This window comes from Colias eurytheme, chromosome 25 (assembly GCF_061535395.1).
Source record: "Colias eurytheme isolate Ceu_HAF_F1 chromosome 25, ilColEury1 Martin Lab GWU primary, whole genome shotgun sequence".
NCBI lineage: Eukaryota > Metazoa > Arthropoda > Insecta > Lepidoptera > Pieridae > Colias > Colias eurytheme.
In genome coordinates this window covers 1,796,719-1,814,211 of record NC_143004.1, presented here as the reverse complement: position 1 = coordinate 1,814,211, position 17,493 = coordinate 1,796,719, and the positions used below count along the sequence as shown (strand labels likewise).

The window sequence follows — 17,493 nt, the reverse complement described above, 5'->3', positions numbered from 1 at the left end:
GATAGGGCTCTTAGACTATAATACGAGATTATATTATAGTCTATGGTCTATTCAAGTAATATTAATTAATAATTAAATATCTTTGTGAAAAAACTATCCAGTTTAATTAAGCGTATTCCGTAGCGTAAAAAATACTAACCTAATTTGGTTAAAATGTAGTAAAATTATAATAAAACATAAACGTTATACTTTTTGACGTAAATTAAAACTCGTATTCAATAAATTGTCTTTGAAGCTTAAATATTTATCAACTATTTTATCATGAAAAATCTTTTATAAAATTGTTTTTCAAACTATACAACTAATAATCTGTTAAAACGTTAAAAAATAGAACAATATTTTATTTTAGACATAAAAAAATATCACAAAAAGTCGTCACCTGGCGGCTCGTAAAATTTTTTACTCATAAATTGAATTTGTGAGAGTAAATTTATATTTTCTCCAAAATTAAAATATCATTTTGTGATATATTTTTGCAAGTTCTTAATTAGGATGTGACATGAATTCAGTTCTTTAAATAACACGTAATTATCCTTCAATTTCGTCTGTTAAACGAAGAACAATAGAGTGCCTAATTAATAAATTAAAGTACAATATTGGGATATGGAAAGAAAACATGCCTATTTCTTGAAAAAAATTGTGTGTAAAAAGTTATTAGATAGGTAGTGAAAATGTTTGTCATCCCTGTAAAAAAATGTAACGTTACGAAATCGCTTACTTTGTCCCTATGTGTGCTTAAATCTTTTAAACTACGCAACGGATTTTGATTCTCAAGGAAAGTTTTAGTATATAATTTATTAGGTTTTAGACAAAGCGGGTGAAGCCGCGGGCAGAAAGCTAACAAAATAAATAACAAGTCCACAGATCAAATTGTTTATTTCATAACTTCAATATCGGAACTCTTTTTAACTGCCTCTCTATCTGCTTCACATTTTTATCCTTAATATACGGAATGGCCATTGCACTGTACACCGCACCCAATAAGTTTATACCAGCGAAAACGTAGAATAGTGCATACAATCCCATGAGATTCTCGAAGTATTTAAAAGTGTGGATGTGCGTCAACCTTATGATTTGGGAAAAGGTGTACACGATGCTTATAATTGTTGCTCTGATCTGAAATATAAATATAAGTTTTAGTACTTATAAGTAGAAAACAAAAGATACGTTTTTAAGTCAGCAATGTCTTAGTATTATAATGTACCTACAGTACGTTTGAATATTGAGAATACTAGTTGTTGAATGTATTTATGTTTCTTCTGTTGAAAATTGTTACTGTGTTGAGTCCTTGCATTATTTTATTTTGAGTTCAATTAACTTGCTATTTCCAAACCAAAGCTTTTTCGAAATAAGTTGTTTCACAACTTTAAACAACTAAGAACTGTATTACATTATATAGATGTAAAAAAGTTACTCTTCATTTATGTCTACTTCTATAAGATATTATAAATTTATAAAGAATAGAAAAAAATACTATAAGATATTGTAAAGAAAAGTAACCTATATTCATTTACTAAAAAACTAACCTCAAAATTCAGCATTTCCACCATTATAACCGTGGGTAGAGCCCAGGACATGCCATACGCGAACACTAGTACACCTAGTGACGTCACTGGCAGCCATCTTAGTGACGTCACAGTCAGATCAGCCTGCGTAAATACAGCCAGCACACCCATTGATAATAGCATGAGGGAATAGCTGAATGTGAGATGCCACTGAAAGAAAACATTAATGAGTAAAAAGTCTGATTAAAAATCATAAAGAAATATTAGAATTACCATGATATCATCAAGCCGTATCAATTCCAGCGAGGGAAAGAGATGCCGCTAGATATCCTATATAGCTCTATCGTTTTTAACACTGCAATTAATATTGTTTGAAGATATCATAGAAATCACTGGTATGACAAAGATGCTAAAAATTTGATGACAACAACCAGTAAGTAATTAGTTAACCAGTGTGGATTATGGTTTAAACCGTAATAAGAGAATTGTTTATTTTTTTAAATGCACATGAACAGCAAAGGAAAAAATATAACAAAATTCAAACATAATAATATATCTAAATTTAATGAATTTAACTATAAATTTAATGTTTAGGCCGCATTATCTTTCAGATTTGTTTGCTATAAGAACACAATAATTACGCAGAACAAAACTTGTAATTAGGTAATCTTTAGTGGACACGGGAAGTTGAGCGCATACTTGCCCGTAAAGAAGATCGATCAGTGAAACAGGTGTTAAAAGTATCTGCCCTAATAATTTGTCTCTACAAGGAAATAGTTTATTATCCAAAGTGCTTTCTATAGAGACACCCTGAACCTATCTATTATTTATTATTTGACCACCTATATTAAAGGTTGTTTGTTTGATTGATCGCTTTATCTCAGGAACTACGGGTCCGAACTCCGATTTGAAAAATTATTATAGTGTTATAGTCCATTCATCGAGGAAAGCTATATATTACCCGCAGTGCTCCATTATATAGCCTGTAGCCTTCCTCGATAAATGGGCTATCGAACACCGAAAGAATTTTTCAAATCGGACCAGTAGTTCCCAAGATTAGCGCGTTCAAACAATCAAACAAACAAACTCTTCAGCTTCATAATATTAGTATAGATTTAACAAGTAAGTAATTCAATTTTACTTACATATACTCACTTTTCTATCCAGGAACCTGACAAGGACTACTCCAGCGACGCCACCAGCAAGTAAACATAAGGGAACCATCATTCTATCTGGATCTAGGTTGGTCCTCAATTGAGCTAACGTCTTCTCCTGGTCTAGGAAGATAATGCTTCCACTTAGGACAGTCACGGAGTAGAGAACGAAGCCTATTTTCATTGTATCTCGCCATATTCTGTTTCTAACTAAAACAGAAAATTATATTTAAACGTAAGAAGAAATTGTTTCAGATACCAAATTCGTCGTCATACTCCATGACGTGACGGTATTGCCATGACGGGACCTTGAAAATTTACTCTCAACGCGCCTAAAGAAGTTTCTCTTCAAAAACGTTTCAAAGGAGCTTGGTTACTGTATGTGTTTATAAATGTGGGTCGATCAACTTTTAATGGTCCGACGGTATACGCATCATGTCCCTGAACGATAATTAATAAACATGAAATCATAAAGAGTTAAATTGGTTTTAATTATATTCTTTTTAATATTTTCTAACATTATTGTAAACAATATTTTACTTGTTTTATTAATTTGTGCGTAGTTTCATGGTTGTCCAGAGACTAAATGCAATTTTCCAGTACTATCACATTTGTCCCCAAGCTACAATGCATTAAAAAACTTCGCATCACGAACACATACTATCACGACCATAAATACCAAATACACTTCTTGTTTCAGTTAATGATTATTGACATAAAAACATACAAATAATTTTTTTTTATTGGATATAATACGATTTTCAGGCATTTTACTTATGTCCCCATAAATCATCTACATGGCACAGGTCTCACAGACAACCGTAATTTAGTTATGGAAACAAAACACAGGGTGCGCGGTAGATTCCTAAACAACAAGCTAAACACAATAATTAACTGTCGGGCTCAAACGCCATTTTGATTTGTATAAAATCACGGCAACAGTCGTCCGAGCAACGTTGGTGAGTGTGGGGTGGCTTTATTGTCAGTCCGTCAGACAACTGTGATTAAAACAAAAGTACTTGATGCATTGTTATCAATTATACTACACGAGATGCGCTTTCGTCTATAATTTAGTGTGAGCTGAGATTAATATATAAAATAACAATAGTATTTGCTTGGCGGGTCAAAATTTTAAAAATGTCCCGCGGACAACCAGTCACTTGGCCAACAAAAGTGGTTGTACCATGGACAATTTGGTTGTCCCTGGGACAATAATTATATAAAACTTATACTTTAACAGTTAAATAGTTCATGTTTTGTTTATTACTCGGCTGTTTCGGGAACACATTTTTATTACGCGACTTTATGTCTAGTTTAATTGTAATTTTAACATTTCAAAAATCAAGACGACTAAGATGTCCCCATATGAAAATCAAATTATACTTGATTCATTCAGTTATATCGAGAATCAGTTCATTTTAATTAAGTAAAATCAATAATACGATACGTAACAACCTCGCCTTAATAGTTTTTTTGTAAAAAATATCACTATTTCCGCTTTACTGAAACTTTTTTATATATGAAACATTGTTTGGTTGTTCAAAAGACATCATTCGTTTCAATTTTAATAAAAATATTTCGTATTTTGGGTGTAAATAGAACAAATATCAAAATATTATTTATTATTTAATATTAGAAGAATTTATTTTAATTCTGAAGGGAATTTAACATTTAAAAAAGTACTATTGTGTAAGTTGTCCAAAGGACATTATTTCCCGTGAATAGATCGGTTCGTGAAGTTAAATCCACAAATGTATGTAATCAACATCACTGCTGCCTATATAATCTTAATCTACGAGGAATTATCTTCTAAATGAAATAGTAAAATGCTGAAAATTAAGTTAAAAAAAAAAATACGAGAAAATTATGATCGGGACCTTTAAAAATTGATTGACCCATGTTTAGTTTTCACCATATTCCGTATAAAAAATACAAAGCATTTACACCTAAAATAAACGATTTAATTACAAAGCCAAGCCAAATAACCATAGGCAATGTAGTAAATTTACTGCAAATACAGCAGCCAACGTAACCGAATTCCTCAAGAGATGGTATCTAACCAAATTATTAAGATGTGTTTTGTAATAATAGAGCTCTACAGGGTTAGTTTTCAATGACCAGCCAAAATTTAAAATTAAGATCTAGATATTAAACCAAAGGTACATTTGAAATATTATTGAATAAAAAAAAATAAAAATAGCATTCATTTGAAAATGTCTTAAAAATTTCCTAAATACGCGATAAGCTTATTGAGAATCAATGCACTTGTGTGCGTGCGCGCATCGCCAAATTTATGTGTGTGCTAACTTCTACCTATCTAGGTTGTTGAACTCAATTGTGCTTTTGTAATGTCCACACGTTTGCTTTTTAGTGGCGGACAGGATTGAAATCTAATTAAAAAAAACCTTTTTTTGTTCATTAGATCGAAAATGTTATCTATTCTGAACCATTTCTGAAAATTTGGCCGGTCATTGAAAACTAACCCTGTATAACTAAACTAGCCAGTTGTCCTGTCTTTATCCGGGTCAGCCCGACAAAAAATAGTCTGTGTTACTCATTAAAGTTATAGGCAGGTTTCTTTTTTTTAATGTTTATACATAATTTGATAAGTTCAAAATTTTAACCCGATTTCGAATTTAAATCGAAGAAAATATAAAACCACCAAACCAAAATGGTTAATTAAGACGATACACAAAAAAAAATCTACTGCTTGGCGGGCGGAGTCTAATAGCTCGCTATCGCGAACGCGGGTGTGCGCGAAGTCATTCTTGCAAACTCGCCGCGCTGCCGCTGGTCGACTCGGGACAAACATGTATGGAGTCGTCATACAGTTATAATATTCTTATACATATATTTAATTGTTGATTTATTGGTTTTATTTTCTTGCTTATAAACAAATAATCTTCTTTTTAACAACTACTTAGACATTATTAATAATTATTATTATTTCGTAATGTTTACTTTATTACAAAATAATACAGGTTATAAATAATCTTTAAAATAACAAAAAATATTGTTACTCTGAAAAAATGAAATGGTACTCAATAACGCGGACTACTGAATGGATTTAGATAGAATTTGATGCTGACGTAGATATTACGTCATGCCCAGAAATGAAAGGTAATATTTCTGAAAGAAGTTATAAACCCTAATTCTTCTCAGTCAAAGTCAAGAGTGGAAGATATCACTAATACAGTAAAACTGATGCGAAACTTTGGATGTTAATTTGTATATTTTTTTGTTAGTTGTTACTTAATCACGTCAAGACTACATTACCAATTTTGATAAAATATAGCTAATTGCCTGGATTTACACAAAGGATACTTTTTATCCGAACTGAACACTTCTGTGGGATAAGACAGGATTCACGATATAATCTAATTCCACGCGGGCAAAGCCGCGGTCGGAATGATATTTTTTTAAATAAAAAAATTGTTTAAAAGAAACACAAAATATATTGACGCATGTATTTATTTTTTGCACTCTATTATAATTGTAATTATTCATTACAAATAATCAAAATAAAATAGCCAGAACAAAGTTAGGCCCTGGTAGGGTAGGTAGGCAGGTACAGCAATGTGAGACGAACACTGGCTTATTTATACCAATAATAATGTATTATAAACATTAAATTAAGTTTACTTTCTAACAACAAAAATACATAATATTATAAATTTTATAAAGAATAGAAAAAATTCGATCACGAGGCGGGACTCGAACCCGCATCCTTCGCGCCATTCCGGGGCGGATGCCTCACCAACTCAGCCACTCGTGACCCGCCCGAGTGATCGAATTTATTCTATTCTTTCAGTTTTATGTGTCTGAAGGGACACACCGCGCGCCATCTATTGAGATGATTAACAACCATTTCAACCAATATGAAGCACTTTTCAGTGAATACAATATTGTAACGATGGAACACGACCTTTTTTTTTGTTGAATTTATATTTTTGGTTTTATGGCATTCAAATGCTTTATAAATATAAATTTATAAAGAATAGAAAAAATTCGATCACGAGGCGGGACTCGAACCCGCATCCTTCGCGCCATTCCGGGGCGGATGCCTCACCAACTCAGCCACTCGTGACCCGCCCGAGTGATCGAATTTATTCTATTCTTTCAGTTTTATGTGTCTGAAGGGACACACCGCGCGCCATCTATTGAGATGATTAACAACCATTTCAACCAATATGAAGCACTTTTCAGTAAATACAATATTGTAACGATGGAACACGACCTTTTTTTTTGTTGAATTTATATTTTTGGTTTTATGGCATTCAAATGCTTTATAAATATAAATTTATAAAGAATAGAAAAAATTCGATCACGAGGCGGGACTCGAACCCGCATCCTTCGCGCCATTCCGGGGCGGATGCCTCACCAACTCAGCCACTCGTGACCCGCCCGAGTGATCGAATTTATTCTATTCTTTCAGTTTTATGTGTCTGAAGGGACACACCGCGCGCCATCTATTGAGATGATTAACAACCATTTCAACCAATATGAAGCACTTTTCAGTGAATACAATATTGTAACGATGGAACACGACCTTTTTTTTGTTGAATTTATATTTTTGGTTTTATGGCATTCAAATGCTTTATAAATATAAATTTATAAAGAATAGAAAAAATTCGATCACGAGGCGGGACTCGAACCCGCATCCTTCGCGCCATTCCGGGGCGGATGCCTCACCAACTCAGCCACTCGTGACCCGCCCGAGTGATCGAATTTATTCTATTCTTTCAGTTTTATGTGTCTGAAGGGACACACCGCGCGCCATCTATTGAGATGATTAACAACCATTTCAACCAATATGAAGCACTTTTCAGTGAATACAATATTGTAACGATGGAACACGACCTTTTTTTTTTGTTGAATTCTATTTTTGGTTTTATGGCATTCAAATGCTTTATAAATATAAATTTATAAAGAATAGAAAAAATTCGATCACGAGGCGGGACTCGAACCCGCATCCTTCGCGCCATTCCGGGGCGGATGCCTCACCAACTCAGCCACTCGTGACCCGCCCGAGTGATCGAATTTATTCTATTCTTTCAGTTTTATGTGTCTGAAGGGACACACCGCGCGCCATCTATTGAGATGATTAACAACCATTTCAACCAATATGAAGCACTTTTCAGTAAATACAATATTGTAACGATGGAACACGACCTTTTTTTTTGTTGAATTTATATTTTTGGTTTTATGGCATTCAAATGCTTTATAAATATAAATTTATAAAGAATAGAAAAAATTCGATCACGAGGCGGGACTCGAACCCGCATCCTTCGCGCCATTCCGGGGCGGATGCCTCACCAACTCAGCCACTCGTGACCCGCCCGAGTGATCGAATTTATTCTATTCTTTCAGTTTTATGTGTCTGAAGGGACACACCGCGCGCCATCTATTGAGATGATTAACAACCATTTCAACCAATATGAAGCACTTTTCAGTGAATACAATATTGTAACGATGGAACACGACCTTTTTTTTTGTTGAATTTATATTTTTGGTTTTATGGCATTCAAATGCTTTATAAATATAAATTTATAAAGAATAGAAAAAATTCGATCACGAGGCGGGACTCGAACCCGCATCCTTCGCGCCATTCCGGGGCGGATGCCTCACCAACTCAGCCACTCGTGACCCGCCCGAGTGATCGAATTTATTCTATTCTTTCAGTTTTATGTGTCTGAAGGGACACACCGCGCGCCATCTATTGAGATGATTAACAACCATTTCAACCAATATGAAGCACTTTTCAGTGAATACAATATTGTAACGATGGAACACGACCTTTTTTTTTGTTGAATTTATATTTTTGGTTTTATGGCATTCAAATGCTTTATAAATATAAATTTATAAAGAATAGAAAAAATTCGATCACGAGGCGGGCGCGAAGGATGCGGGTTCGAGTCCCGCCTCGTGATCGAATTTTTTCTATTCTTTATAAATTTATATTTATAAAGCATTTGAATGCCATAAAACCAAAAATATAAATTCAACAAAAAAAAAGGTCGTGTTCCATCGTTACAATATTGTATTCACTGAAAAGTGCTTCATATTGGTTGAAATGGTTGTTAATCATCTCAATAGATGGCGCGCGGTGTGTCCCTTCAGACACATAAAACTGAAAGAATAGAATAAATTCGATCACTCGGGCGGGTCACGAGTGGCTGAGTTGGTGAGGCATCCGCCCCGGAATGGCGCGAAGGATGCGGGTTCGAGTCCCGCCTCGTGATCGAATTTTTTCTATTCTTTATAAATTTATATTTATAAAGCATTTGAATGCCATAAAACCAAAAATATAAATTCAACAAAAAAAAAGGTCGTGTTCCATCGTTACAATATTGTATTCACTGAAAAGTGCTTCATATTGGTTGAAATGGTTGTTAATCATCTCAATAGATGGCGCGCGGTGTGTCCCTTCAGACACATAAAACTGAAAGAATAGAATAAATTCGATCACTCGGGCGGGTCACGAGTGGCTGAGTTGGTGAGGCATCCGCCCCGGAATGGCGCGAAGGATGCGGGTTCGAGTCCCGCCTCGTGATCGAATTTTTTCTATTCTTTATAAATTTATATTTATAAAGCATTTGAATGCCATAAAACCAAAAATATAAATTCTACATAATATTAGCTAATGTGAAAGCGAATCAACCAATCATCACACAAAAATGAAATGTGCACACAAATATTCATCCAAATCGGTTCATGTCATTAGGAGGAGTGACTGCAGCGCCATCTTCCGGACCCAATTGTGTTTCCAGATCATCCAGGAACTCAATTTAATATACTTACACAAAATTTTTCGAAATGAAAACTCACATTACTATGTAAATATGAATATAAACCTGTTTTATTACTAAGCAATTTCCCGCACAGGTGTAGTAAGTATAAATGAAATAAATATCAACATCAAATTCTTTATACAACATACTTATCTACCACCTTCTAAGAAATGTAATTCTTGAAATTATTTCGTATTTTTTTTAAATATAATACTACTCCAATGAGCTCCTGTTCCATATTATGTCCGCCATACTTCCACTAAGTTCACCATGATTTTTTATTTCTTTGCACTTTGTTGCTTTTTGCTAAAAATGGAATCATGCGATAAAACCAGTAGAGCTTTGATAACATACATTTTTGACTGAATAAAGGTACTTTCGAAGGAGTGGATTCACATTGTGAACAATCAGTGCGTTTATTTTCCTTCTGGATTCCGGATTTCTGAAAAGATTATTTATGCTATCAATGAAAAAATCTTACACATTCGTTATGTACTTAAAACAGGGGTACATATCAAACATCGTCTATAACACAATTATCATCAAATTTAAAATAAAACCAACTTACTTCATTAATTTGTTCCAATTGTAATCATTCTTTTTCCTCCAACCTTTATGTTTTTTCTTCTTATTTTCTTTATTGTCCCCATTTGTCTCATTTTGTCTTATCGTGTTGTCACCCTTTTTTACGATTGCGCGAGCGACACAAGTTCCCCGTGTGACAGCCGTAGCGGGAATGACTCGTGCAGCGATCGGGGTAGGAAGGTACAGGGCGGCTCTCGCTATATTGGCTGGTCGCGCGCTAATTTCAAGTATTTCTTGTTTATTTCAAAACCATCGCATATTTCAAAATTCTAACACGGTAGACGTATAGGTTGTATATTTTATAGTTAATATCCAAAAAGTCGTAACTTTACGTTTGTTATTTTGAAGATGCCAGAGATTAAAAAAAAAAATAACAATGATAACTTTGTATTTTTTTTCTATCGAGAAAATATCATGGAATCATGTTTCTAAAACGGTAGACGTATTGTGTTACTATTGAACTTTCTTGTCAAGAATTTTCATCACGACAACTTTAATAATATAAAAATTAGGAAGGTTTGAAAAGGGCCGTAAATGTTAGAAAAATTAATTCATCACCTTAACATTAAATTCTAACCGTAGTTATTTATAGTTCAATTTGCCACAAATTATATAAATATAATTAATTTATATTCAACGCAAAGGCCGAAAGATTTAAATCAGGGCAAGCTGATTCATTGCTTCGTAGTTCTAATTAACTTGTTATACCCCCGACTTTGTCTAAGTTGTATGAGGTAAAGTATCTTTATATCTAGCCAGTTGTATAAATGAAACCCCGTTTCGCGTTGTCACGGCATGACGCGTGAACGGGTGGACCGATTTCGATAATTCTTTTTTTATTATATTCCTTGAAGTACGAGGATGGTTCTTATGTAGAGAAAACGTAAATATGTACCACGGGCGAAGCCGGGGCTGACCGCTAGTAACTTATATTATACCTTAGAAACTCCAATAACATACAACAAAAAATGAGTGTTGGTTATGATGTTATTATTGTGTTAATAGCACTTAATATAAAATCAAATAATGAGCATATTATATTACAGTGCAACCTTAATATAACGTACCTCAATATAACAATATATTTCCTTGATTTAACAAATTTTTCGTAATCCCCTTGAATTGTCCATAAGATTCAATATAAAATATCCCTTTACATTACGAACATTTTTTGCGAACGACCTCTTTATAACGAATTTTTAACTATCAAGAAAAGTATAAATACCTCTAATTAACGGATTTCGTCAACCTTTATATAAAGTTCCAACCAATGTAATGATTTTTAATCTCATAGTATGTGATCAGGGCATGCAGAACCGGATCCGGTTCCAAGTTTTTGAAACCCGGTTCCAAATCGAGCTCAGAACCGGGTAGAACCGGGTTACCCGGTTCTTTTATAATACTTCGGAAAAAATACGAAATTAAACAAAAGTAACTGTAAAAGTACCTGATATGCCTTTATTTTACGCGGCTTATTTTATTAAATTAATAAAGAAACAAAATTTCAATACTTCTCTTTATTTATCAGTCTTATAAAAGTACCTTGGCCCTTAGTCAAACGTCAGTATCGCCGAGGAATAGAAATTGCTAACGCTAATTATTGACATAAGCATTAAGCTCATGATATTTTGGTAATGGTTCGGTCACACTACCAACGACGATGACGACCACGACCAAAATTCAAATCTTGCCAAAATTTATTCAAAATAAAATATTTAAATCTCCCGTCATTACGGTACTCGGAAAAAAATTAATTCGAGGTCAATTAATAAAAAAATAGTTTTTTTTTGCGATTTTCGCCGAGACCGTAAGTTTATCATACAATCACCTGGAACCAAAATTGTACATCATAAAATTATCTATAAAAAAGGTTAAATACATTTTTTTCTAGGAGCTACCGTTTCTACGAAAAACCTATTTTTTTATCAATTGATCTCGAAAAAATTTTTTTAATTGTGTTTTGCACAATTTATTTAATTTCGACTGGATGAAAATTTTGTTCGTGGTTGTCGTCGTCGTTGGTAGTGTGACCGAATCCTTAGGCAAAACATCATACGCTTATATCATGTATCGATAGCGTACCTATTCTATTCCTTAGCGTTTTGACCACAGTTTTGACGGTTGTCTCGGCGCTCTTGTTATCATAATATCACATAAAAACATGAAAAGTACCCAGCTGTAGGTTTTGAGTCCCATGCGAATGTCGAAATTTTCGAAAATTTTCAGCATTTACGGCTGTATCTTTTGATGCGTTAGCTTGTGAGTTCGACTTTTTCACATAAAAGGGACCGAAGACTTGAGTACCTATTCGATATAAATTTCAGCTTGATACCAAAAACAAAAACATGACTGGATCATTAAATATGAATCAGTAAAATTAACAGCTTTTCAAATTCACGAGAAATCTAATAAAAATATTTCTGTAGCCTAATTTTTGTCATTTTCGAAGCCTAATTTTTTTTTTGGTAATACAATGAATGAATGAATGAAAACGCTTTATTGTACACCATTACAAACAGGAAAAAGACATACATATACAGAAGAGAGACATGCACAAATGGCGGCCTTATGGCTTTAGTAGTAGTACGGGAGCCAGGAACAGATTTTATGACCAAGTTCCTCTCAAGCGGTAATTAGTAAAATGCATCAAAGTATAGTATTATGAAGCCTCGTGAACGTCAGCTGGAGCTCGGTTGGGGGGAAGAGCGGTTGTAGCCTCCCGTATCAGCTGACGGTTTTTCCACCAAGATACAGCCAGCTGACATATATATTTATCCACAGTTACATATAAGCTATCATCAGGTAAATTTTTGTTTGAGAGGAAATAACGGAAAATAAATTTTTCCTTAAATTTAACTTTCATGTTCGAGACACCAGCTGACGTATAATACACCATGTTGTAACCAGCTGACTATTTTTTTTCGTTGAGATATTGGGTTAGCTACAATTTGACAAATTTTTAGCTGAGAGGAAATGAATGAATGAATGTATGTTTTTTTATGTGCGTGGGAGGCTACAACCGCTCACCCCCCCAACCGAGCGCCAGCTGACGTTCACGAGGCTTTATAATACTATACTCTGATGCTTCTGACGAATTATCTCTTGAGAGGAAATAATGAACCCAATTTGCACCTGGCTCCCTAACCATAGTCATCATACAACCGTAGGAAACTTATAGCATCTAAGGTTAGACAACCAATCGGAGCCACGTTTGAGGCGTGGCACGAAAATTCGCGATGCACGGGAGTCTGACGTTGCCAGATACAATAAATTTGTTAAAATAATGCAGCAAAATATAAATAATACTTTATATTTTAATATTTTGGTCGGAACCGGGAGAACCGGGTTTCATACTATTCAGACCCGGTTCTCAAGATCATCAAAAAACCCGGGTTTACCCGGGTTTTTCGGAACCGGGTAAACCCGGGTGCATGCCCTATATGTGATTCATGTCGCGATGCTTTTGTTCGTAAAACGATCATTTTTATTTAATTTAAATTGGAAAGTAATGTAAACACTGCTGCTCGTCACTATTGTTAAAGATTCAAGTTGAAATGTATCAGAAACGTAAAAGACCTCTTTATAACGAATTTTAGACCAACCTAACCTCAACATAACGAACCTCAGTTCAACGAATTACTTGATATAACGAATATTTATTTGTTCCCTTCAGATTTGTTATATCGAGGTTGCACTGTATTATAATTAGAAACATAATATTATTGTAATAATTTTAAAATAAGTTTCTAATCTATGATAGCTAATATTAGAAATGCGGTAAAAGGTTAGTAGGTATGTGTGGATTTTTATTAGGTACTCTATCACATAATAAAAGGAAAGCGATATTCATTAAAAATATTAGTTTATCATATAATAAGCTGTATGATTAATTTATAAAAGTTGAATAAATAATTAATATTAGTTCTGGTCATACTCACAAATATCGATTAATTTCAATTTGCCTCTGGGATTGGCTCGTTCACTTTCATTTTGTAGCCTCAGCATTTCATTCGCTACATAGTTGTCTTCTTCAGAAATACATTTTAATTTTGCTATGTTCCTCTTTGCACGCTGAAAACGGAAGAAATTTGAATCAATTCTTCTATATGAATATACTAGTGGTCCGCCCCGGCTTCGCCCGTGGTACCTACATGTTTAAACTATCCTATCTCTCAAGTTGGATCGAACTGCACATGGTATGCGAATTTTATTATAATCGGTTAAGTGGTTTAGGAGTCCATTGAGGACAAACATTGTGACACGAGATTTATAAATATATTATAAGATAAGATAAGATAAGATAATAATACAGAAAAACACGACTAAAAAACTACAAAATAAAATAATACAATCACGAGCGGTGTGATTCAAAACTACACTAATTTTGTTCAATCAATCCATACTATAATATTATAAATGCGAAAGTAACTCTGTCTGTCTGTCTGTTACTCAATCACGCCTAAACTACTGAACCAATTTGCATGAAATTTGGTATGGAGATATTTTGATACCCGAGAAAGGACATAGGCTACCTTTTATTGCGAAATATGTACCACGGGCGAAGCCGGTGCGGACCTCTAGTATAAGATATTATATTTCGCCATTCTATTCTTAGATATACAGCTTAATAGCTACGAATGTAAATAATATTATGTCAAAAAATATGCAGGGCTGATTTTTCAATCCTTGGTTAATTAATACTTATTCTTCGAATAACGTATTAAACTACCATTTCAAAAATGTAATTAATTGTCCGTATTTGACAGTCACATTTTAATATGTTCGTGTAATACTTTATTGGATGGATAAATTTTAACCAAGGATTTAAAAATCGGATCTTATTAAACTAATTGATGATCTATAAAAATACTAACTTGAAAAAACATGATTTAACAATGCGCTTTCCTCTAACGTAGCTGGCTCTACGCGGAAAAGGAAGTTAAAAATAAAGTTTTGAAAATCATCCCTAAAAGTAAGGGTATAAAACTCTTTGAGTATTACAATAATAATACTATTAAACATATATGAGAACTAACTATTAACAGATTCTTTAACTATATCTATACGACCATAATATAAACATTAAAATTTAAACGCTGTTATTGTAATAAGTTTTGCAAACGATATTTTCCGCTGAATAAAGTTTCTGCTTCTCTTGACTTTCTTTATTCTTTTGAAATCGTCCCATAATGTTATGCAGTTTCAGTAAATATACATCTTCAAAGAATATCGTTATTTTATTTACATTAAAATTAATGTAAATTTGTTGTACTATTTTTAATGTAAGCGCATCGTTAGGTCGTATTTATCCATCTTAAAAATAATAAAACGTTAAAATGAGGATTGTATGCTACCTTTAATCTATATGCATTTAGAAACAAATAAATAATTATTGCTTATTTCTTTCATTGTCTTAACGTGTAAATAATACGCTCATTGGCCAAAAATGCTCATAGAATAAAAAAATCATAACGCGTCGTGGTCAGAGTAAGGATATAATATGTATTATTACAACGAATGTACTCCTATTTTGAATATTTACTATAACTGTGTACCTGTTGGATCATATAAACATAATAATTTAGATTATAATATTATTATAATATTATTATAATCTGTCAAAGGTGAATTTTGATTGACTTATCTATTATAAACGATTTTTGGTTCACTCCTCGTAAGCTGTATTGTTATTCGCTGAATAAAGCAACTTATAACATTCCTAACAATCTTTTATTTTTCATCCTTTAACCCATAATTTTCCACCGTAAATAAAACATAAAAACCCACCTCAAAATTCCTATCCTTCACCAGATAACTCGGTGATTCGATCACCAGGAACACACACACAAACTCCGCCATCACCAGCCCAGCCATAACGTACATTATTGTCTCTTCACCCATCACCAATCGTGATAAATAGCCGATTGGTGTCATGATCATCAACAGAGATACCAGGGAGCCTCGGGAGGATGGTGGTGATATCTCCATGATGTAAATGGGGATGATCGTGAAGAGACCGGCTGATGAGACGCCGGCTAGAAAGTGAAGGAGGACATATGATATGTCGCTTGGCGGGAGGAGGAGGGGGACACAGCATATCTGTAACAATAAAAGAATATGTTATTAATAAGATTTTTAAGAAATAAGTTTGTCATTGCAGCTTTCTTTCAAGTATTGGTCATTTTTTTTTTCAATTCAATTTGTTTTTTCACGTTGCATTTTTAAAAATTTGTTGCATTTTGAGTAGCATGTAGAATCTATTTCTTATTTATAGACCAATGCCTGGAAAACGCGTCTTCACTCGTGTTATACCCAAATAATAAATAAAATTCATATCCAGAATAAAATTCACCTATCTTTGTACCTACCTTTCTTACAGATCTACTATTTTTGTGAGATAGAGAAACAAACATCCATCCAACTTAAATCTATACTAGTATTATAAAGCTGAAGAGTTTGTTTGTTTGAACGCGCTAATCTCAGGAACTACTGGTCCGAATTGAAAAATTATTTCGGTGTTAGATAGCCCATTTATCGAGGAAGGCTATGGGCTATATATCATCACGCTAAGACCAACTCGCCTCGCAGGTGAAACCGCGGGGCGCAGCTAGCATCACACCCCGGACACTCCATACAAAATTATCGTTTTGACAGTCACACTGTAGAGACTGCAAATGTGTGTGTTAACGCTTTATGGTTGGCACATTTTTGACTAGCGTAAAAAAAAAATCGCGTTTTTCTGATGAAATACATCCGTAAACAGCACAATATCTAACCATTTTCTACGAAAAACGATAATCACAAATCCAAAATAATAAAATTACTTTAAGTCAATTTGATTAATGTTGTCAATATTCGTTGCGTATCGTCCCTGTAGAAAATTATGGACCATTTTTAGACTGATCGTGCGGGGGAGGTAAGTGTTTAATTTTGGCGGGAGGCGGAGAGTGTCCGTTCTGTAGCGTTTAGCTACTATTATGTATTCTGTGCTAGCATATTACATAATATATGACTAAGAACTAATTAACTCTTTAGCTAAAATAAACTTCAAACAATCATAGAAAAACAAACTGACATTGAACATAATATTATTGTTATATTGTTCTAGGATTGGACGTTTGACATGTATGCATGTGGGAGTAAATTTGCACAAACCACGTGACAAATATATTTGCTGACTGTTATGTGCTGTTAGCAGTTAACGTTATATCGTGACGACATTAAGGTCGTTTATCACTTATAATACCACAAGAGCTTCAAAATTATCGGGTATTTTCCGATAGGTTCGTTGCAAACAAATGAAGGAGTCAAGTTTTTAGTCAAGGTTAAAAAATCACGAGCGCGAAGCGCGAGTGATTTTTCCTGAAAAACTTGACGACTTTATTTGTTTGCAGGGAACCTTGAGGGAAATGCCAGATAATTTTGAAGCTCGTGTGGTATTCGGGGGATTATTTTTCC

General features: G+C 33.8%; 1 protein-coding gene across 1 annotated transcript in view; it reads right to left on the bottom strand.

Annotated features, from left to right (window-relative positions):
* Positions 1-857: 857 nt before the first annotated feature.
* Positions 858-17,493, bottom strand: part of LOC149897454 (facilitated trehalose transporter Tret1-like) — a 32,435-nt gene continuing 15,799 nt past the window's right edge. The window contains exons 3-7 of the mRNA XM_090116459.1: positions 15,823-16,134; positions 13,974-14,106; positions 2,661-2,869; positions 1,527-1,715; positions 858-1,116 (exon numbers count right to left, since the gene is read on the bottom strand). Of these exons, the coding sequence (XP_089972585.1) occupies positions 880-1,116; positions 1,527-1,715; positions 2,661-2,869; positions 13,974-14,106; positions 15,823-16,134 (1,080 nt within the window). The 3' untranslated portion in view covers positions 858-879. The remainder of the gene's footprint in view (positions 1,117-1,526; positions 1,716-2,660; positions 2,870-13,973; positions 14,107-15,822; positions 16,135-17,493) is intronic.